The sequence below is a fragment of the Dermacentor variabilis genome, chromosome 11 (genome assembly GCF_050947875.1).
Source record: "Dermacentor variabilis isolate Ectoservices chromosome 11, ASM5094787v1, whole genome shotgun sequence".
NCBI lineage: Eukaryota > Metazoa > Arthropoda > Arachnida > Ixodida > Ixodidae > Dermacentor > Dermacentor variabilis.
In genome coordinates, this window is record NC_134578.1 from 56,443,777 (window position 1) to 56,467,730 (window position 23,954).

The 23,954-nt window shown below is 46.4% G+C and overlaps 1 protein-coding gene across 3 annotated transcripts in view; it reads left to right on the forward strand.

Moving 5' to 3' along the window:
- Positions 1–23,954, forward strand: part of LOC142564574 (steroid hormone receptor ERR1-like) — a 140,704-nt gene that overhangs the window by 100,208 nt on the left and 16,542 nt on the right. For 2 of the 3 annotated variants that reach the window (XM_075675626.1, XM_075675627.1), the window contains exons 3-8: positions 4,300–4,491; positions 6,386–6,502; positions 11,750–11,854; positions 16,777–16,947; positions 18,215–18,299; positions 22,495–22,685. In XM_075675626.1, coding sequence (XP_075531741.1) covers positions 4,300–4,491; positions 6,386–6,502; positions 11,750–11,854; positions 16,777–16,947; positions 18,215–18,299; positions 22,495–22,685 — 861 coding nt within the window. The remainder of the gene's footprint in view (positions 1–4,299; positions 4,492–6,385; positions 6,503–11,749; positions 11,855–16,776; positions 16,948–18,214; positions 18,300–22,494; positions 22,686–23,954) is intronic. The other variant, XM_075675628.1, reaches the window with a different exon arrangement.

The window sequence follows — 23,954 nt, forward strand, 5'->3', positions numbered from 1 at the left end:
ACCATTATCCTTCTTTCTCTGCACCTGTACCTCCAGTTCCGTAGAGTTTCATAGTTCTCATAAAGTGTCGGGGAGAACCTGGAAAAAAATCAGGGAATTTAGAAATGCCCATGTTGTAGACACCCTCTTAACAGAGCAGTGTTCTGCAAGACTTTCTTGTGCCATGTGGGCACAAGAAATGGCATTAACTTCTTAATGCCTTGAAGTTTAATGCTATTTCAGCGGTGCTACAGGTGCATACTCAGTGGCATTTAAACGTGCTACCACTTGAGGCATAGTGCATCCTTGTCCCTCGTTAGTTCGTCAAATCCATACTCTAACTCCTAATGCTAGCAGTTACGGCTGCAAATAAAAAAATTTTTTTTTCTGAAGCAAACTGAAATAATGATGCATAAGGTAAGCCTATTAACGTTAGTGGCATTTTATAAAATTTTGCTCCACCAAATAACACTTCTTGATGACATAATGATTGGCAGAAAAACTTGCGGCATTTACTGGGGGCTTTAATCGTTGCTATGTTTAGTGTCATTAAATGTATGTGTGTAGCTGCAAACTCATATATAATGACATTACGAATGGTAAGGTTCATGTGGTAGGTGTATAAACGTTTTCTTTCATTTTTTTTTAACTGAGTCATATCCACTGAAAGTCAACTTGAGAAAATCGACAAAAATTTGTTATTGAATCGAAATGCAAAGCTATACAAGCTATTATATGTCTTACATGTCAGCTAGAGAAACTTTGCATCAACGTGAAATGAAAAAATTGTGCAGCAAATTATAGCAATATTTGGGCGCAAACCTTTGATTTTACTCTTTTCCAGTTGACTTTCCAGCTAACTGAAACACTTGCCTGGTCTCATATCTAGTTTATGCAGAGACTGTGTGAGTGTGAGTATGCAGAGTGTGAGACTTGCCTGGTCTCACACCTAGTTTTATGCAGTTTGGGTCCGGAAACTGTTGAAAACGATTATCACATATGGTTCTATATTATTTCAGTCTAAAAGCCATTAGAACATTGGAAATTAGGGTGACTGCTATGCTTCATAAACACTGGGAATAATATATGTAGAGAGCACTCTCTATACAGTCAAATCTCGTTACTAGGAATCCCACATTAACTAATTTCTCAAATTTACGAAATTTTGAACATCCCCGCCAGATTGCCTATATTTTCAATGTGAAAATATTTCAGAACTGCGAATTTCAATACAGCACATATTTCAGAATGAGGCACATAGTGTATTTTACCCTTTATAACCGAGGAACCTCAGTATTACGAATTTGGCTAAGAGTAACAGCGCCGCAACTCTCGCGTGAAACAGAAACCACGAGTGCAGTAGCTATCATCATCACCATGCCGAGCGCCAACTGCTTCACCAAGAACTTCACGACAAAGGTTTGGCGATGTTTGTGCGAGATCCAACGATGAATGCAGCTAGCAACGGTGCCAAAAAGAAGCGAACGCAGTTTTCGCTTCAGGACAAATTGGACGTATTGCAGGAAATTGGCGTAGGGAGAGAAGCAAATCGACGTGTGCAGACAGTGTGGCATTTCCCCATCGACCGTCGTGACCAAAGACCGAGGCAAGATTGTTAAGCTGCACGGGGAATCGCAACTCACTTCTACAAGGAAACGGCTGTAACTGGGAAACTTTCAAAATGTGGACCAAGCTGTTCTCATGTTGTTCAAAGATGCCAGACTGCAAAATGTTCCCGTGTCTGGCCCAATGCTCAAAAAAAAAAAAAAGCCAGCGAATTTGCCGATGCACTTGAACAACTGGGTTCGACGCCAGTGCGGGTTGAATTTTTTTTCCACCAAAGGAACGCAATAACTTGGCAGGTAGTCTCGGGCGACGAAAAGGCTGCTGACACAGAAGACACAGATTCCTGGCACATTGATCGTTTTCTAGAGGTGACTGAATCGTACTCTGAAGAGGATATTTTCAACACGCATGAGACCGCATGTTTTTATCGGCTCCTGCCAGACTGGAGGACGATGCACTTCAGAGGGCAGCAGTGCAACGGAGGGAAGAAGTCGAATCTTCGCGTGACAGTCCTTCTCTGCTGCAATGCAACAGGCACGAAGAAAATTAAACCGCTCGTCATCGGCAAGTACTCGAAGCCTCGCTGCATGAAAAATGTCATGTCATTACCATGCGACTACTGTGTCAACAAACCAGCCTGGATGACCAGAGAACTCTTTTCGGAGTGGCTCATCAAACTCGACGACCAAGTGAGGAGGGATGACCGAAGAATTCTATTGGGTGTAAACAACTGCTCTGCTCACTTTGTGAATGTTCGCTTGATGCACATTCGCTTCGAATTTCTGCCACCAAACAACATGTCCTTGCTGCAACTGCTAGACCAGGGCATTATAAAGAGTGCGAAAGCAGAATTTTGTAAGCGCCTTGTGCAGCGATTGATTATCAAACTCCGCGTAAAGCAGCCGACTGCAATCAATATTCGTCAGGCAGCAGAAATGCTCACAGTAGCTTGGTGGACCTTGAAGGCGTCCATCATTAGCAACTGCTAGCAAAGAGCAGGGCTTGTCAAAACGCCTTTGCAGCTTGAAGATGACCTGGAGGTGACCTACAACCTAGGTGACCTACAACCTAGGTGACCTACAACCTAGGAGACCTACAACCTAGGAGACCTGTGGACTGAGGTTGCGTAACTGCTGCCCACAGTCTCTTGCTTCGACGAGTACGTGGAGAGCGACAGCGCAGCAATAATGGCGGCTGACCTGACAACCGAAGAGATTGTTAACTGCGTTCGCAACGTCTCCGGTGACAACGACGACCCGAAAGAAGGCGACTGGGGGTCACCGAACGCAGAAGACGAGATCGTGTCGAACATTGATGTTTTAGTGCGCATGAACAAAGTCCGCACTTTCATCGCTCGGTGCAGTGACATACCCGATGAGGTATTGCGCAAAGTGGAAGATGTAGATGCATTCCTAATCGGTCGTGTGTGCTGCACGCGCCAGAAGAAAATCAGATTTCTTCAAATAAAGCAGCTGTGAAGTGAGTAAAACATTTTTATTTGAGAGTATGCTTGTCTGTACACGCATCTACCGCCAAGGTACGTCATTTTAATTTCTAGGTTTGTCCACTGGCTTATAACCACAAGTTTTTCATTACAATGATATTTCAAAATAATGAACGATTTTCGGCAGTCCCGCGTAATTCGTTATATCGAGATTTAGCTATATACTAGTTTGACTCCTTGATAGCATAAGCAGCCTTCTATGTACATTCTCTTTCAGGATCTCTTTTCTTGAGCATGGCTGAAGATAGTAACAAAATAAGTGACGCAACTTTCAACGAGACTTCCATGCTGTCGTAGTTACATTATTTGGAAGACGCTGTCTTATTTGGTGGATGGATTTAGCTCATTTTGATCTGTTTACCAGCAGGGTCTGGCACATTTTTTATTAAAAATACGATCTGCGACCATGGTTCACTTCTGTTATTTAAGCCGTCTTATTGTGACAGTTGCTAGGGGAAAGTTGCCTTGTTTCGCCTGTTCATTACAGCTCCGTTTGACTTTTGGTTTATTTAGAAGAAAAAGAACTCCTTTAATATTCTACAGGATAGCTACTTGGTACATCTTTTGATGCCGGTTTCCTAATCCACATGTCACAAGAAATCGCCTTCACCCTTCTTAAACTTGCCTGATACTTAGTGAAAATTGTGCTGTGGCCCCCTCTCCACGGAGGTGTTTCACTGAGAGTCGGCTGGCTGGCTAGAGAATGAGCTGAGCAACAGTTGAGACCAAATATAATCTGAAATTAACAAACCCGGATAAAGTGAATTAGTTCTTTTTTAATATCAAACAAGTGAAATATAGCTGGGCCATACTCATGTGAAATAACTCTTGTAACCAACTAAGCATTGAATATATCTAACCCAAAGGGTCTTCTGCCAGTGCCCTGATCTTGCATGCAAAAACTCTCGGAAACATGCAAGAAGCGTATTGAAGCAAGATCTTGTAGGTACAAGATCCTACAAGATCTTGTAGATCTTGCAGGAATTCCATTCTTAGTGACAATGAGAAACAGTTCATGGCATGACTAAAGACTGCTGCATAGATTTGTTTCCAATCATTGTTGTCCTTTGTTTTTGTTTTTTTCTCCCCTTGTGAGGACAAGTCAGTACATAGCAAACGCATCACAAGAGTTTAAATTCATTGCAGGTGAATTGGGATGTACAGAATTGTCTGACATGTCGAACCATTTTCAGTGCACGAGCCTGTTTTGTTATAACCGGGTCCAACTACAGTATCCCGTTTCCAAGCAGGTGGCGGCCACACCACACGGGGCTCCTCGGGGCATCACCACAACAACAACAACCACCACACCGGCGGCGGGGGTGGTGGAGGCAACTCACCGCGGCGGTTGTGCCTGGTGTGCGGGGATGTGGCTTCGGGCTACCACTACGGGGTGGCATCATGCGAGGCCTGCAAGGCTTTCTTCAAGCGGACCATCCAGGGTGAGCTGGGATTGTAGCGGGAGCATCGTTGAGTTTTTGTACAAAATAAATGTCATGTTTTCCTGTAATCAGCGGTCCTTAGGTTATGCAAACAAGCATAAACTGCCATTAGTTTTTTCACTTTGTAAGATGAACTGGAACTTGGCCGTTTTCACTGAACTGGAATGAAAACTTGAAAGGCCAAAGTTTCAGTTCAACACGCTAAAGCAGGGGCTGCTAGAACGGGGCCTGGCACTTCGCTCATTTCCCCACCACGAGAGAGGGCATATGCTCTCGCATTATTTCTTTTGGCCATGAGCTTTGTCTAAACCATGCTTCATTTTTGTTTTTTCCTGTTTTGTCAGGGTACACTTTGTTTCTGATGGTTTGGTCATTGCAAATTTATATACCCCATTCTTATGCTTAGCAGGTAACCCTGTGGAAAGTACACAAATATTGCGATCACACAAGTGTCACATTGCGCATTTTGTAGTTAAGTTGTTTTGGACCTTCGAACTTTTAATGGAATCATGACGTAACATACTACAACTACAAATTGTGGCTATATGATTACGTCAAATTGCGTTTTATTTTTGAACCTTTGTGCTTCCGTTACGCAATGTACTGTGTTTCACTTCTGAGTGTACATGGTGCACTGTGGCCATTGGCCGCAGAAATGTGTTACTCCTCACATTTGGAGATAGATAGGATCAGATCTGCAATACCTGCCATGTAATAAATAGGTCATATCTTGCGGCATAAATGTATGTGGCCTTTTGTTACATTGCATTACGTGGTGCCTGCCTGTATCTTTCTTCCGTGTGTGATGTGCTATTTCCTGGTCACAAATGCGACCAGTGGGAGAAGTCACTTAGCAATTGTACCATTGCCTACTATGTGTGAAATGGAATGCGGTGTGATCCCTGTGGGGGGGGGGGGGTTCCCTAGGGTTGAGGTAGCTCTGCCACAACAGTAACCTTAATTTTCCAAGCTAAGCAAGTATCTCTTAATGTGCAGTAGTATGACCTTCCCACACTGTAACAAACTCCTGAAATTGTGGCGCCACTGCGAGAGTATTTGGGCAGAAAATATTTTTCACGACACAACTTTTGAAATGCAAACATCTCGCAGAACTGCATAGAAGCCACAGTGTGCGGAAAGGTTTTGTCTTGGCTTGTTGTCGCCGGGAGATCCTGCGGTACAGCTGGCTCGGGGCCAAAGTCGTGTGCATTCTAATTTTCCTGGAGCGGCCAGCCTTGGCTCGTGTCACGGCTCCTCTGCTCTGCAAAGCCACGGTGCCTCGCTAATCTTGTGCATCTTGGCACCTGCCGTGTCTGAACGTTGAGCCGGGGGACTTGATTTATGGCGGTAAACAGAGTCTGGTCGAGCACTGCTTTCCTCGTGCAGTTATTTCATCACTAACCTCTCCCTCTGTTTTACAGTCGTGCTGGTTAAGCGTTGTGGGGACCAAATATTTTGCAGTCAGCGGCTGTTGTGAGCTTTTAAGCTTTCAATTTATGCCTGGCATAGGCGAAGGGATGGACTCAACTTGGGAAATTTCAAGCACTGTTCTTGCTCCAAAACTTCTCAAGCGTGAAGGCGTGATTTGAAATCCGTGATGGCATGCTGACATGGCCGGTGCTGTGTTCTGGTGTGATATTCAATAAAAGAAGGTTTGGTCTTCACTGTCCTCCGAAATAATGAACCTTTCTTTTTTTGCACCCAACTAATGAAGATATTGTTTCAAAAGAAAACTCAAACAGTCTAGTCTGATTTAGTGCTGCCATTTAAAGTTCCTTTAACGCAGCAAGGTCAGAGGAACGGTGCCCTGATGTGTCGTTACACATCGGCTAGCAATGACATCGTCATAAATGTGGTTCCCGCCCTCTGTCTCTCTGTTCACTCTCTGCTGCAGGCAACATTGAGTACACATGTCCCGCCTCGAGTGACTGCGAGATCAACAAGCGGCGGCGCAAGGCGTGCCAGGCCTGCCGGTTTCAGAAGTGCCTCAAGATGGGCATGCTCAAGGAAGGTGGGTGTCTCGTGTCTCGTGCATCATACCTAGTTTCAGTGGTTCAGAGATCAACGTCACGGGACGGAACGTCTTCTGTGTTCGTGCGCCTTGTGGAATGCAAGGGTAGTGTCGCAGTGAGTTGGAGATGGTGGTGGACGTGTGGCTGGAGCTGTGGAGCCAGTGTGAGGGTTCCAGTGAAGATACGAAACCTGCTGCTTATGTTAGCAATTTCACTGGCCCACCTTGCTATCCTCACAGTGTTTGGACAAAACACCTTGGTTTTGGGCTAAACACGTCTTGACTATGTCTTCCCATGGATTCAAAAGTAATCTGAGCACCTAGGCAGTGAGGCACGCACAGTCTACGATAAATAGTGAAAAATGCCTTCATTGAGGAGCAAGCATACGGCCTCATAGCTGTTGGCAGTACAGTTTCTTCACATGGTTTCTAGAATCGCACAGTATTTTTATCACAAAAAAATTACTCCTGTTGTGTGATTCTTCACCTGTTTTGTGTTGTGGGTTGCATTGTTTTACACTAAACTAACCAACCATCCTCGCCCATCACCACATTTCACTAGTTAAGGCTACTGGCAGCTCTTCACTATCAGTGGTGAGCAGCTGTTGAAAGTGGTGCAGATCCTCCTGAACTTTTCTTGGAGTCTTCTCGACGTGGGGGCCTGCGAGGACTCCCGAAAACGTGCTAGAGCAATAACACCAGGTGGGCCTCTTAGCTCTAAGCCAGCTGGCACTTGCAGTGCTTCAGTAACTCGAGGCAAGCTTAGCTGTCGTGCAGCCGAGCAGATGCGTGCTTTGAAATACGATTTCAGCACCGCAGTCGCCATTGTTACTGGCAGCAGGGGGTCAGCCTGACGGTCTATTGTACATTGTGTGAAAGGCGCGAGGGGACCTTGAGCAGTGTTCAGCTCTGTTCAGAGCATCGGGGCTCGCAGACACTTTGTTTTCTGGCTGCGAACGTATAAGTTACGGAAGCAAAATGCATGTGTTCAGGCACAGCTGCTGGAAATAGTAATACAATTTCATATTTCTAATGTGAGAAGTAGAAAACATAGTTGCGTATTTGCAGTAGCATATAACTTGTAAATAGATAGTATTCTGAAGTCGGTTGGATGTCCTAATTTATTTGTTCGCTCTATTGAGTTTGGGAACTGTGATACCATCACATGCTTTATGCGTATTTGAGATGCAAAATTACATCTTTGTCGTCTGGTGACAATATGTTGCGGTTTGGCCCTTCTCATGGCCATGGACGCAACAGGACAAGACCCAGAGCCAAACCAGTATTTCAGGGAAATGGCGGAGCACTAGAAGCGGATGCATTGTTGCGAGATTTTTGGCACCACTGATCTTGGGCGGTAAACAAGCGAGCGAAGTGACGATGTTCTTCAGCATGAATAGCCGCTTCCGAGATAGGTGTCACTTCAGAGAGTTGGGCCCATAAGGGAGGATGGTGTCCGTGAAATGGGGAGGTCCTCATCCATAAAGAAGAAAGAAAGGAGAGGAGGCGTTGGTAGGTTGCAGTGCAGAGTTATTGGCATAGGTCATGAAAGGGAGAACCCGGTTCCGATTGGAGTGACCGTAAGCCACATACATCGCAACCATGTTGACAAGGGTACGATTAAAACGATAATCTCCAGTATACTTACAACACACCTTTTTTCCAAAGTTCTGTGATGCATTTTCCTTGCACGTTGCTGTCGTGCTTAGCTCTTGATACTCCTGGAGAGCAAACCAATAAGGTTGCTTAAGGCTTGATCTTGCTCTAATAGCAGTGCTCACACAATGTTATCATTCTTGAGTTGCAAGAGGGGAGAACCTAAATACAGTAGAACCTCATTGATACGATCCCATTGCATATCATTTCGCGGTACCAACGTTCATGATCGAGAACACAAAAATTGACCCAATAGAGTTGCGCTTATTTTCCACCAGCTCGACGCGCGTCGGCATCTCATGCCTCGTGCTGCGATGATTGACGCAACGCTTCCCATTACATAGATGACAAGCACAGTTGAGTCGGTCACATTTTTTAGTTGCTTCGGATCGTATGTTTCCCGAGTTGGTATGTTTTTTCTCGCGTTTTTTTTTTTTTTAAATGTATGAACGATGTACTGCTGCACTACAGTGCACAACCGCTCGAGGACGGACAATGGCAAAATGGACACAAGTGTTCTCCGCGCTGTCTTTGTCTTGGTGCTCTTTTTTGCTGTAAGGCTTGAGGCCACAAATAACCAACCAGCCTGATTCTTTGCGCTGCTGGCACAGTACAGGACATGCTGCTATGATATGTCAACCAAGGGCGAACCCTACAGGGACACGGAGCCACCTTGTGCACACCTAAAAAGGCCGATGGGCAACCTGGCATTCTTGTGGACCAGAACGCCTTCGTGATCGCAGGGTGTGTCCCCTCGCAGCTTTGCCAAGACCGCACGCCACAATCTCGGACCAACCTACTCGGCTGCAGCATGGCGTGCCCGAGAAGACTGCCACCTTGAAAAGCGGCGGAACTAGGGGGGGGGCTTGGGGAGTTTGTACGAATATACCTGCTGCCACAAGCTTAGCTCTGCGACGGCAGCTGCCACCATTTGGAACCGGGCCGATGCGTCTTCAAAGGCTCTCTTCTCAATTCAGCAGTGCACGCGGCGGCAGCTCAGAAGGGAAAGGGGTCGTGACGAAAGCCAAGCTCCTTCTTGTTTCCGAGGCCTCGAAGGGTTGGGGTTGGCTGGGTGCCAGGGGCCTGTTTTCGGTTGGTTGTTGGTTCCGCAAACAGAACACCGACCCGGGATTTTTTGTCATTTGAGTCTATGCTGCGCTATAACCGCTTTTGCCGGCAGCGGTTTGGAGGGGCTCAGCTGCTGCGATGCATCTTGTTGTCATCTTGTGAACTTTCTTTGATTCCTTGTTTTCCTTCTCCTCCTCTCGTTCTTTCAACGTTGCCCGGGGCCTTGAGTTTTGCACGACCACTTGTCACGCTTCTGGCCTTGCCGTCTCTCGAGCAGCAGTTGAGCCGCTTTTAGTTCCCGATGCCATCGCAGCGCGCCAAAGACGGCTGGCTGCCTTTGTGCATGCATGGAGGTGTGACTGGTGTTGGAGTTGTTGCCTTGAACCTTCAAACTTCCTTCCTTCTGTCTTCTTCATGTGGCTAGGCTGTGGAATTATGGAAGATTTGCGGAAACCCGTGCAGTAAAGCAAAGCGATGCTTGTTTGCCTGGGGAAGACAACTGACGAGATTTGAAAAGGGCTTATGGTTTGAAAAGGCTACGCACAGTAGACATGAAGGCACACATGTTTCAAATCATGACTTCTTACCGAATTGTTCAGACTTCCTGTTGTTTTAAGTTGAGTGAGAGGTTCCACACAGGCGCATCTCTCAACTTTAAACATTTTGAAGTAATTCTGCTGTTAACCAGGAATTGTTATTACGTTAAAGTGTGCCTCTTTTCACGAAGGCCATGTGGAGGTACAGGGCACCTACATAAAGACTAAAGTACGTCTTACAACACGTTTTTGAACATCTTAAGTATTATGAATATATTTACGCACTTTCCAAAGAATATCTTTCAGGCCTCTGTACAGCCGTCTTTCATCCACTTCTCGATCATTATTCATTTAGCAGTGCCAGTTTGTTATCATAGCCTTGGCGTGGTTTGGCCACTTCTGGCCCTTGCACCAATAAACTCCAATCATCATCATCCTCACCATGTTAAGTAGACCTGCCTGGTACTGTCACAAACGTGTGGGCCAAATACTGTTCCTTGTTTTCACTGTAGGGAGCATACAGTTTCTTTCAAAAGACTGCCCACTCTTACCTTCAACTTCCAGAAATCTCCACCACTTTTTTCACAGTCCTTTACATCCATTTAAACTCATTGGTCAGAAGTAAAAATGGCAGAATCTCATCCCTGGTCAGCATTTGTCACCATCAGTGGCAGAGAATGAGACCACTGTGCCGACACTGGGTATCCTTTCTTGAGATTGAGGGGCGTAATGGTCACATGCCACATTGTCACGAATTCGTACCACTTCAAAAGTTCGATGAGGTGATTGGCGGAGCATGGCAGGCCCCATTTACTGTGGCCATGGGAGCAGTTTCAATTGCAGTTCGATTGTAAAAATACGAGAGAAAAGAAAGAGGATTGAGAAGGTGTGACAGTGTCAGTGTTTGATTGTCGTTACATCTGTTCATACAAAGGTAATTGAAAAACTTTTTATTTGTAGAAGATTTGCGAGGAGATGCCCCAGATACCTACCGTTGAACCTCAATGTGACAAAACATGGATGGAACGAATTATCGGATATAGCAGAGCAAACCTAAAGCATTGGTTGCCAAAACTGGCATGCAATGAATATATGCTTATAACAATTATCGATACAGTGAAGGTATTTTAGTGTTAGATGTGCCTTCGGTATAGCGAGGTTCGACTGTACCTGACACATTTCATTTTCCACCCTCACGCAAACAGTGTTAAGAAAGAAATTGCACATACTTAAAACGTCCAAAATGTTTGAGTGCTGGTGGTCGGTGCATCTGTATGCAACTTGGTGGTATAGGAAAGACAGGTACATGAGGCTGCCACTGTTGCACTGTCTGCCTCTCTTCTACAGCAGTAGCTGTCATTGGCTCACTCGCCTAATAATTTTAATGTCCACCATAGAAATCCTAGAGCACTTTGTGAGAGGTGTTTATAATGAAGTAATGAAAAAAGAAAGAAAGAATCTACAATGCCACACTAGGATTTGCGCTCCGGACCCACAACATGCCAACCTTTACCTCTCAACCACCAAGCCGTGGCTAGATGAGAGAATACGTTGCCTGGAGATAATGTTTACATTGCTGGCTACTGTGACTGACTGTTTCTTTATTATTCGCTGAGCCACGCTCTGCTACTTGTCCATAAGCCAGCAACAAAGTGAAAGATTTTAAGCGACGCCAGCTATAAGAAGCAAAAAGGCAAGATGGGAAAGAAGAGGGGAAAAAAAAGGTGCCGTCTCTCTTCAGTTGTCCAGCGCCAGGGTGCGCCGCCTCTACAAACGAAGACGGCTCGGGCTATCACTGAATAAAGATTTCTTCTTTTTTCTTCTTGAAGGCTGATTGCTTGTTTTGCATCTGAGAATGTTTGCTGCAACTGCTACTGCAGGATGCAGTGTAAGACTTCCTGCGCATAGCATTTCAGCTGCTGCCGTGTCAATACTTTCTTATGGGTGAAAACTGGAAAGCTTATTTCTTCTTTCAAACTTCTTGCAGGGGTCCGGTTAGACAGGGTTCGTGGTGGCCGCCAGAAGTACCGGCGAAGCACGGATGGCCCCTACCATGTCCAGGCGCTCACCCCCAAGAAGGTCTCCCTTGAAGGTCAGTTGAAAACCAAGGGCATTACCCTCGTCATTTTCATGTTGGAAGTGGCAAGCCTCCGATGAAGGCGGAGCCACTACACTTGTGGACAGCCTTTCCTGGCTACTGCTACTGCAAAGAGCCCCATGTAGTTTTGCTTGCATTTTTTTAATGTGATGAGAAATTAAGAAAACTTACTTAGTATGAATCGTCAGGAACCTTTCCACGTACAAATGTCTCTGGCAGGCACATATGAGCAGCTGTCTAGAGTAAGACACAATGCTGCTCCATCAGTTGTCTCCTTACGAAACCTGCATTAAACTTTTCCTTTCTTTGCCATTTGCCTGGGTGTCTCAGGGGCACGGAAGGCAGGATGACTATGAGAAAACATCGCATCGTGATTTTTGAAGCCTACTTCATATAAAACAAAGTGACATACTATTCCGACATGGTGAAACTAGTGGCATGCAAACACATGGTGAAAAGTACCATATTTACTTGCATAAGGATTACCCTCGCATAATGATCGCACCCCTGAATCTTGTCAAAATTCAATTTCTTTTCTTTCCTGCGTAATGATTGCACCTTGAACTTGCCGTAGCGATGTCGTGTGCCAAGTCTAGCTAATGATGATCGTCCTTACCATTTGTCGAATGCTATGCGAACGACTTTTCAAGACTTACCAAGCGGTCTGCATGCACCAAACAGATTCTTAAGCAGATGCCCCATTTCATTTGTTCCAACCCTATTTGTCTTGGCTTTATTATTTGTAGGCATTATAATGGTTGTGGTCAACAACAACAACAAAAAAGGCGCCTTTCAATTCCTCTCGTCTGCACTCGTGGGCACACAATAAATCGCGAGCAGCAATGAGAGTAGCTACGTTTACATTCTTACATTGGAAGTGTACCCTATTCATACGCCAATGCTTGTAACGCAGCTAAGATATTTGCATATACTTAGCAGAAACATGCCATATTAGGATAGTAGTGAATACAAATGTCGCAGTTTTCACAGCATGCCTGCCATGTGTTTCTATGTCACTGGCAGCTCAGCAAGCCCATCTCTGTTTCTGTCCCCACAAAGTGGACATGGCTACGTTATTGCCGGTAACTTGCCGATGTTAACAATATTATTCATTACTGATACCGAAGAAACTATTTCAATACACGTAATGTACTCACGAGAACAAAAAAGTCACGTTTGGCGCGTTCGGGTTGCCCCAGCAGCCGCCATTTTTGTTTTGGTGTCCCATGCTGTTGCAGCGACAGCCGCCTGTTTGTTGACCTGTTGTCATCCCACAGCAAACGCGGGATGAAAAAAGTTTTTTTTTATTTTTGCGAAAAATCTACTACACGTAGTGATCACACCCCTGAATATGCGTAAATTTTTTAAGCAAAAAAGTGGGATCATTATGCAAGTAAATACGGTATTTGCTTTCTTCTTAACTACAGGCTGTGAAGAGAATAAGTGCTTTCTTTTGCTGCGTCCAGTGGCACCAATAGAATACCTTCTTTAGAATGCAGCGCTCAGGCGCCCATTCCTGCGTGGAGTGTCGGCGTGCCTCGGTGTAACCAAGCGAACAAACGTAACCAAACCAAAGCGTAACCAAACAAACAAACAGGAAAAAGTGAATGTGCAGTGCAGCGGGGGGTGAAAAACTGTGATAGCAAAGAGAGTGCGAGTAGGAAAGTGGGAGAAGCCGCCTTGAAATGCCACCAGATGGCACTCACAACCACGCAGCTGCGGTGGCAGCGACGCTGGCCATTTGCGGGACAAAAAGAAAGAACCAGAAAGCTTGCCTTGACGCATTGCATTCACCACAAGCATTTCCTGGTAAAGATTATGGTTGCGTAAGCTGCAGTTGCCAGGATGTGGCAACTGTGTGACCGTGCTATACAGTGGAACCCCGGTTATACGTCCCCCGGTTTTGCGGCGACCCGGGCTTTACGACGGATTATCGCAGTCCCGGCGAAGTCCCCATAGGAGCAATGCATTAAAAACCCCGGTTATCCGACGCAATTTTACGCCTGATCCGTGTTATAGGACGACCCTCGCGAAGCGCATCACGGAACGGCGGACGAAAGAAAAGTGCTGCGGGTCTCTTTCCTTGCTCCGTCTCTCCGCATGCGGAGTGCTTGGTACCGCTCTACTGTTTCACTCCGGCGCAGCTTTCTTCCCTGCCTCGTGTCATCGTTCGTTTCTCTCTCCCCCACCAGCAGCTGCCCGCGACGCTCACTGTACTGAAATAGCGCCTTTTCTTTCCCACAATCCCTTTCTCCCTCTCTTCTCAGCGGCATCACCTCTCGTCGCGTTGGGGAAGTGTTCCTCTCCTTCCAGTTTCCCAGCAGCAGATTGCCGATAAGGTAGCACGGAAAGGCCTAGGTTTATCGCATGTGTTCTTCGTCGTAATCCTCGTAATCCTCGTCGTAAGCGATCAGTGTTCAGCGGAGGTTTTGAGTTGTGTAGAGCAACACAACGCACGATGTCCCAAAAGCGGACAGTTCTGTCGCTCGGCGATAAGCTGAATATTATCGAGGAGCGGAAAAGCGGCATGGAGCCACGAAAACCAGCATTGCCCGGGACCTTAAGATACCCGAACCTTCGCTTAAGACAATCCTGGCAAACAAAGTGGTGATATTGCAGAATGCCAACAAGTTCGGGCTCAAGCGGAAAGTGGCAAAAGAAGGACAGCATGAGAAGTTAGAAAAAGTTCTCGTCAAGTGGCTGGATCAAGCACGGAGCTCTGTGATCAAAGTTGACGGCGCCATTCTAAAAGAAAAGGCGGACCTTGTGGCATTGTCTGAGCGTCGACAACTTTCATGCATCGAACGGGGGGCTGGATCGCTTTAAAAAAACGAAACAGGATTGTGTACAGCCACTCCTGCAGAGAAAGCACTTCCGTAGACGTTTCGACGGTGAACGAGTGGATGGAGTCGCTGCCGGATATCATTGCTCCATACAAGCCGTGCGACGTTTTCAACGTCGATGAGAGCGGTATTTTTTACCATATGCAGCCCGACCAAACACTTGCATTTAAGGGTGACAGCTGTCATGGGGGCAAGCATAGTAAAGAGCGTGTGACGGCACTATTCTGTGCTAACGAGGATGGTTCCGAGAGGCTGCCCGTGCTTGTTGTTGGAAAGTTTGCCAAGTCACGGTGCTTTAAGAACTTGAAGACGCTGCCATGCAGCTACCACTTCAACAAAAAGGCTTGGATGACGTCTTCGCTCTTCAGCAATTTTTTGCAGCAGCTGGATAACAAAATAGGCGCTAAGGAGAGGAAAATATTGCTTTTCGAGGACAACGCACTGTGCCACCCACCCGATACGTCCAGCCTGATGAACATAAAGGTTGTTTTTTTCCCGCCCAACTGCACAAGCCGGCTGCAGCGACTGGATGCCGGCATCATTAAGTGCGTCAAGCTAGGGTACCGGAAACGCTTAGTGCAGCGTTGGCTGGCGGCTATGGAGTGCAGCAAGTCGTAAAAAAAAAAAGATCACTGTGGTTGACGCCATGCATTTTATTGCCAGTTCGTGGAACGCAGTGTCGTGAAGCACAATCGCTAACTCGATCAAGCACGGTGGCTATGCACAAGAGATCAAGCACGAGAGATCAAGCACGAGAAACTGCCTCCTCTGCTGGGGACGCAACAACCTCGATGCCACTCGAGGCCAATGCAGGCTTCGCCGCCGCCGATTTCGAGGGTTTAAACCTCACCACGACCTTCGCCGAGTACGTGGAGGCTGACAACAACGTTGCAATCAGCGGCGAGGTGTCGTTGGATGACGTCATCGAGGAAGCTTTGCCTAGTGCTGACACCTCTGCAACATCGGACGAGGACAACGACGATGCCACAGATGCCGTGCCTGTGCCTACCAGGTTCGCCGAGGTGCTATGGCACGTACGGCATCCGGAACTTAATCTGTTCACGCGCCGCCGCAGAGGACCTCCTTTTGGACGTTGCCGAACTCGAGCGAAAGCTCTTGGTTCACGGATCAAACAAGGTCCAAAAGAAACTTACCGACTTTATTTAAAGTTTGCGCCGGCTGGCAGGAATCGTGGCAGTAGGCAGTGGAGTGCCGTAAAGGTTCGTTTGAATAAAGCATGATTGGTACCTGTACTGCAGCATTAATTCTTATCGCATTTACTTTTTTGGTAATTTAATTTGGGTTTCCAAGCCCTGCAGAGTATGTTAGTAGTTTACATTGAAGCTTCTCGTAAATCCGTCATGCGAAATAAGTAGTATTTTTATAGGCATAATTTATGTTTGGGTTTTACGACACCTGCATTTTACGACGCTTTTTCGCGGTCCCGAGAAAGTGGAATAATCAGGGTTCCACTGTATATAGCACTGTGCGTCGTGGCTCTGCCAGTTGGTGTGGTGATCGGCGCGATGCCTCAATATATCGCGAAATGTAAACATGTATAGAACTGCACTCAAGTTTCACATTAGGGAGTATTATAATCGTCGATGAATTTTTTGTTCTGTCGCTAGTACTTCTGGTAGTACTAGGGAAAAGTATTCTCTATTTTGTTGGTGCCAGCTCTACACTTGTTTAGAGTCGATGGGATCCGAAAAAAAATACCGTTTACCAGGCACATAGCCTGGTATTTCAATGTCCATCCTATACTATTAGTGCACGTGAACAACTTGGTTAAAACACGCTTGCGGGCTAGTTGGTTTGAATCCATGATAGAATGTGTGAGCGCGACTGAATGAAGACAAAGAAAGAAACAGACACGCAGAGACAGCGCTGTCTGTGTGTGTCTGTTTCTTTCCATGTCCTCCTTCAGTCGCGCTTACACGTTCTAACAACTTGGAGTTGTACGGTTTTTCGCACGCCACGATCACAAACTGCTTGGCTATTTTAACGTTTCCTTGAGGTGGCGGAGGGAACTGTTTTCAGCTACCTCTCTCTGTGTCCGGTGTGCGTGTGCAGACAATGTGATAATCTCGGCGCTGGTGCACTGTGAGCCGGAGCCGCTGCTGGCGATGACCAACGGGTCGTCGTCGCCTTCGCTGGACAGCCACTACAAGATGGTCAGCGTGCTGAGCGAACTCGTAGACCGGGAGCTCGTGGCCACCATCAGCTGGGCCAAGCAGATACCCGGTGAGGGAGGCCGCCAGTGCCGTCTGTTCGAAGAGGCTCGCACTTGCACGAGACACTGCAGCCGGACGTCGAGTCAGTCAGTGATGTTAGGTTGCCGCTCTAGAAGCCTTGCACTATGGTGGCCCCGCGCCAAGAATAGCCACTCCGCTGGTTCATCCTGCGGTGCATGCAATTCTCCGGAACGTCGGAAACACCTGGTGTGACTTCGTTGTCAGTAGCGTAGCCTGTAAAATAACTAATCTTTTGAGTGAGCTTCTGTAACCAAGTACTGAAAGCGGCACGTTGTTAGCACCCTATGCAAGAACTTGTGATGACGGTGACGATAACGCTGGTTCTCATGGTAGGACGTTGTAAATAATTCTGTATCCGATTGCACCATGCAGACACCTTTTCTATCAATTTTTTTCTCGAAAAAAGAAAAATAGATTTGCACTGCAGGAATGGGTCAGTACGTTAATCATTCACTGTGAGCTGCCGTTTGTGCTTGAAAATACTTCTAGCGTATGTTGAAAATAGGTATTTTGCCGAGAAATTAACGTGTGTTCTACACATTGGCCGTCCCATAGGGTTGCCAACACAGATGCTGCAGTCATTGGGGTCACCATTGGGGTCCGGCAAGAGCGTGCCAACCAGTCAGGTTCAAGTTATCAAGGCTACTTTCAGGGTCAGAGTAACACGTCTTGGCCCATATGGGCACTGGCGGGCACCTTCAGTTCGGATTGAATTAACTGAAAAATCAAATTGGCCAGAGTAAAATAGTGAAAGTACATTCTATAAGTGATATGTTGTATCATGGGAGCTGGTGTGGTATTTCGATGAGGTGACACCAATTCTACGCTATACTTTACGTCAGTGTTGCTTTCGAAAGCCTTGTCCTGGGTAAAAGCGATACTGTGGGCATTCTGTCAAGTTTCTTCAATTTTAGTCAACCATTTAGTCAAGTTTAGCCTGCCTTTAGTCTCACCTTAAATTTTATGCTGACACAGCTATTTCCTGACACATCCATTTCCTATCATATCACGCTGCCTTCAAATGTTGAGGGCAAAGGATGTTGATAAAGGTGTAACATGAAAAATGACAGATGAAATTACAGAAATGCAGCGAGACACCACAATGCTTTCCTGACCTTTATGAAGTACATATTGACTCAACAGGGCTGTTGTGCTCACTAATGTTCGTTAACATTACATGTTGGAAGGTTTCATAGCTAATGCCATGTTGGTTAGGTCATTGCTTTTTTTTTTTTTGTCTTGCACTGTGGAACCAGGCTTCCCAGACCTGACGCTCAATGACCAGATGCGCCTTCTACAAACCACCTGGGCTGAGATCCTCTCCTTGGCATTGGCCTACAGGTGAGACTGTCTTGCCCCTGATTTATCACCGGTTGAGAAACATAAGAAATGAGATATCTGCTGCCTTGAATTTGAATTTTGCTGATTTGCATCGTGATTGCAGAACATTAGACAAAGGGATTTCGAAGACAGGTGTAACTGTAGAAGACACCTAAGCCCAAGAAAAAGTTGGCATTGTGCAGAAGACAGCTTTGCAGAGATAACACACAAGTGCAGCTTCTCTGTTCCAGTTGTTGGTCCTCATGAATTCCACTGGATTGCCATACCTGCCAGATTTACTGAGTTTTGTAAAACATATACAAATGTAGGCTCACTCTACAATTTTACTAATGTTGCTTCAAGGTTTATGATTTTATTCGTCAAAGAGTATTAAAAAACGGGGCAGTGCGAGATTGCAAAAAATAGTGCAATTGCAAGTGCAGATTGCAAGAAGTGCACTGCAGATTCAGATGCAGTGCAAGTGCAGATTGCAAAAAAATGCATAGAAGAAAATAATTGATATGGTACCTCTGCTACCCGTTCATGGCATTGCAAGGCATTGTACAATAGACGAATACGGTTAAGCCTCGATATCATTTGACGAATACAGTTAAACCTCGGTATAACGAAGCTGGTAAAAATGTGCAATAGCTTCGTTAAATCGAAATTTCGTTGCGCTGAGATTCGACCTTTTGCATGAATGAGTACAGTTGCCACTCAATTTTTCTTTCAAGAAAAGGTGCCACAGAATTTTTTGAATTGTGGGGCAATCAGTAAGAGCAAACTTGAATGAGAAGACAGTTCATTTCGATGAATCTGGGAGTCGGCGATGAAAGATACGGTTTCCTGCCACGTCGACGATACCTTCCCATTGGCCAAGTATTAAGTATTAAGCCAAGCCAGCCACGCTTTCGCGTGCACTCCGCCCCCGTAGCTGATAGCGTCACCCACACTGGGACGATACTATCAGGAAAAGTGCTGGCAGCGGTGAGCGAATGCTTCGTCTACCTCTCACCCCAACGAGTCACCGAAACTCGAGTTTGTGCAACCTGCAACACTAAACTCACAGTAAAACTAGCTTACATCGTGCCACACTGTCTTGGCACGCCCAATCTTTGCACACGCGGCCGATGACCTCTAAAGCAGGTTGCGCGGCTGCGTATGCGCTCAGTTGCGCTTGCAGCCATGCGCATCCACAGCCGAGACAAAGACGGGCGCCACCTTACGCCCCCCCCCCCCATTTCTCCCCTCACGCGCACTTGATCAAGTTATCTCGAACTCGCCCCCCTTCCCCTCTTTTCCTTTGCTCCTGTGGGAAGGCATCACTTGTGAAGCCACCGTCTTGTTTCACCCTCTCACAGTTTCACTCACACCTAAATCGCACAGTGCATGGGGCGCGATAGGACCTTATCGCACTTGGACTTTATACGGAACATGATGTGGCTTCACCTCAGCCGTCGCTCTTGACGCACAGTGCGCGATTTGAGAGGTGCGTTTGCAAGCAGCTGCTTTTAATTCAATCGTTTGACCATCTGCATCCGTGGAAGTTTCCATTTGTTGTCTCGGAATTCCTTTGAGGAGGCAGTAAAATTTCGTTATACATATTTAAATTGCATTCAAACACATTTCATTATATTGAGGTTCTAAATACATGGTGTTTTATGGGCAAGAGGTTATAAAAAGTTACTTACTTCGTTATGTCCAGAATTTCGTTATATTGAAGTTTGTTGTATCAAGGTTTAACTGTGTTTGCTTCGAGCAAGTTTATGCCCACAAGTTCCTGAAGCATGTGAAATTGGCAACAGCATAGTTGTTGAACAGGCTGCGGTCATCTAAACACAATGCATTCCTTTCCATCTCTGCGGTTCATAGTTTGTTGCTGCTTGTGGGCTGCCTCTAAAGACAAATCATCGCTAGTAAAGTGTTTGTGTGTTCCACAGAAGATGTGTGCTCAAGGCAAACTTAAAAAGAAATGCTTGCTATCATCCCCCCTCCGATGCCCAATTTGTCGTGTCTGCAAGATTTTTACGAATTTTAATGTTCATGGGTTGGCTTGTGGGCATTGGTAGCAGCTGACATTGTGCGTAGGGTTTTTTATGCTTATGCAGCAGTGTCTTATTCTATGGCCTCTTCACCAGCTCTGGTACATTGTGTTGTGCAAGATAGTGCCTAGACAGTGTCCTGTACTTCTTGTCTTGCCATAACCATTGCAGAACAGTGACCACGCATTCTTTGAGACTGGGCCTGAGATCGGCCTACTAGCTGGTATTCGAAAACTGATCAACTGGATTCCAAACTGCCGTGTTCCTTTCAGCGTGCGACCGTAAGAAAACCCAGAATTTGTCCTTGTCCTGTCACAGTCATCTGCATCCTGTCAGTATCCCCCTTCTGTTGGGTGCTGCTCTGCCCGTCTGTGTTGTTCATCTTGCTTTTGTCACACCTTTACCAATGAATGTAGCCGGCTTCAAGATTTAGGCTCGTTGGAAAAGCATATTGGGAAGTTAATGGTGTAAACTCAGATGAAGGACAAAAAGACATAATGTATAAAGCCCTTGTGTACAGTGCAGACCATTGTTAAAGGGAACGCCAGATTACTACTCTGGGACAGATTAACAGAGGCAGTATTCTCGGGCTGCCATTTTTTTTGGGGATGTGATCACTTCCGCAGGATTTGGCATGACTTGGCACTGGATGCGTCGAAGTATAAATGGCCAATAGCGTTCCCGGCAGTGCATGAAGAAAGCAAGCTAGGCACACCACTGGAAACGTTGTTGGCCATATACAGTCTACGCTCGTTACGACGGACTCGCGTACAACATAGTTTCAGATGTAATGGACCATATTTCAGCCTTAGTTTGCTCTGCCTATTTTATTAATGCAATGAAGTTCGCTTTTAAGGAGCCGCACTGCCACCGACTATCGGCTACAGCAGACAAAATTAGCGACAATTTTTGTAAAAATCGGCCGTACAAAACAAACGTTTGCCGTGTTGGCACGGGCTGGCAACTGACTTGCAAGGGTCCGCCAACAATTGCGGCTCAATATCTTGTGTGTGTTCGAGGGAGAGAGGAAAGCGGGGTGGAAGCACACCGTCTTTCACGTGTGAGACACGGGGGGGGGGGGGGGGTGAGGAAAAGGGGAAGGTTTTACTCCAGTGACTGCTGTTAACGGTGCGGCCGTGTGGGCGCCGTATCTTGAAAGCGATCTGCGATGTGGACTAAGTGCGCCCAGTGTCAGTAGCTTCATATGCGCTGTGGTTTCGTCGTTTAGTTCACATTGAAGCGAGAGACAGCACGAAGGTCAATTCGCTCGCTAGTGCTGCCATGCTTATCTTGCTTAATTTGCTATCGCAATCGATGCTTCGCCTTTTGGGCGAAACTGCAACTTTTGTTTGTTTTTTACCTTGGACGTTCGTCACTCACTTTTTGCAATAAAGTTGTTAGACATCGCGACGGAAGTTTCGGAAGTGAGGGGCCTCGAATATTATGGACTTTAGATAAAACGTACGTTATTTGTCAAATTATCATGGTTCGTTGTAACGAGAGTCGACTGTATGTACTTCGACGCATCCATGCCACGTTGCACGAGATCTTGCAAAAGGGAGTGTGTTTCCCAAAGTGATCGCCCGAGAACACTGCTTCTGGTCAGCTTTGCCACGAATGACTGGGCTTCAATTTTTGTGCTGTTAACAGTTCAACCTAGCAAGTCGCACTGCGCACTTTTTTTTTTCTATGAAGTTCATACGTACAAGCTGCATGGCGTTGGATACTAATAGACAATACACAAAATTCTGTAAGCAGGCTTTCCCACACATCTAACTTGCCTTAACCAGTTGGCCGGCATTCCCGCTAGTAGCACTGGTAAAGCTGAGGCAGGCGCTTTGAAAGCTTAGACGGTGCTGGGCACAAAGGGCGGCACAAATGGTGTGTCAGCAGCCCACACGTTGGCACATTAATTACAATTCTAGCCCCAGGCCTGCTACTTTGGTTAGGTCAACTTATGTGCAGGCAGCGAAAGTGCGCTTGCAGGATTTGCATATCGTCTACTCGGCGCTTTTTGAGAGTGTACCATACTCTAAATTTTTTTTTGTCCTTGGCTTGAGCTTGTGCGATTTGCAGAAAGTCGAACCCGCGTCAGTTGTGGATCAAACCTATTTGTGTATGCCCGTGCAACTGCGGGAGCCCCCGAACGAAAGGAATCGGTGACGCCGCCGCAGGTCGTGCCACCTGAGTCCCCCCGTGCGGCTAATGTTTGCCTCGGACCTGATGGTGGATGAGCGGCAAGCGTCCGAGTGCCGGGCAGAGGAGTTGTTCCTGCACACCGCCCACCTGGTGAAGCGGCTCGAGGCCCTCTCCGTGTCACGAGAGGAGTTCCTAGCTCTCAAGGCCCTGCTACTCACCAATGCAGGTCAGTATAGGGTGGGTGATTCCTTGGCCTAGGCAACACGATGGCCCTGGCTCACCCGTGTGGCGTGGAATGGTGGGGACACAGTTCCTGTCGGCTGCCAAGCACTGCAGAGTTTCCTGTAAAAAAATTTAGTAGAGGCTGGCATTGTGATCGTTCAACTCTCGCGAGAATGAAGGAAGTGCGTGCATTTGTCTCGTCTTCGGGCTTGTGGCTTCGTTCTTGTGGTATTATGCTTTGTCTCTTTAAGTCTTCAGGCACTCCTGGTTTACAGATTCTGTTTGTCTGTGCATGCATGCGTAGTCATTACGAATTATTGCAGTGAATTAAGATGCGTAGCTTCTGAATATGATCAAGTTGCAAAGTTTGAAAGTCATGAAAGCCATATGAAATTGGAAGGTCGAAGCTTAGGCAAATCCTCGGGTACTTCCTGTATTACTTTCGGTGCCCCTGGCCACTAGCTGCAGAGTTCGCTCTAGTAATTCTTGTAGGAAACGCTATGGCCAGCACAAGTAGGCAGCCAGATGGCATCACACAGAGAAGGAGGCTTGTAAGCTGCGCTGTTGGCAGGGGGCTACTGATCGATTCATGGGGGCTGACATTCTAAAGCAACTATAGGGATTTGAGGGCCGACGCAAGTGGAAGGCTCTGGATTAATATTTCTTACTACCTGGGGTCCTTTAATGTGCATGTACGACAAATTATGTGAGCATTTTTGTGCATTTCGCCCAGGCTGGAATGCAGTCACTGCAGCTGAAAACAGAACTTACGACATTGTGCTTCGCAGCATCAACACTGATCACACCAAATATGCCACGGCGTATGTCCAAATTAAAATGAGCTATTGTTGCAATAGAAGGCAGCTCTTGATGCTGTATCTGCGCATTTTACTGTTAAGCATGATGCATATAAGTTCGCCTTGGGTTTGTATTCTTGACAGCGCCAAATTCCTCCACATTGTTACATTCGTTATCTTGTCATGTCCGATTTGCTCACCGAGCAGCTGTGCCGTTTTTGATTGTCTCAGAACACTAACAAACATGGAGGAATTTTGACAGTGTCCTGGCACAGCTTCCAGTATCTTTCAATGCCAGCCCAGTTGCCCAACAATGCATGGGAGCCAGTGGCCCACTGCGGTGGCAGCACATTCGCTATCATTTTATGCCTGTTGTTGTCTGAGCATAGACACCTTAAGCTGTGCATTGCGGCTGCTCTGTGCTCACTACTTGGCTTCTGCATGATGCGAGGTGAAAGAAAGTTGATGTGACCCTA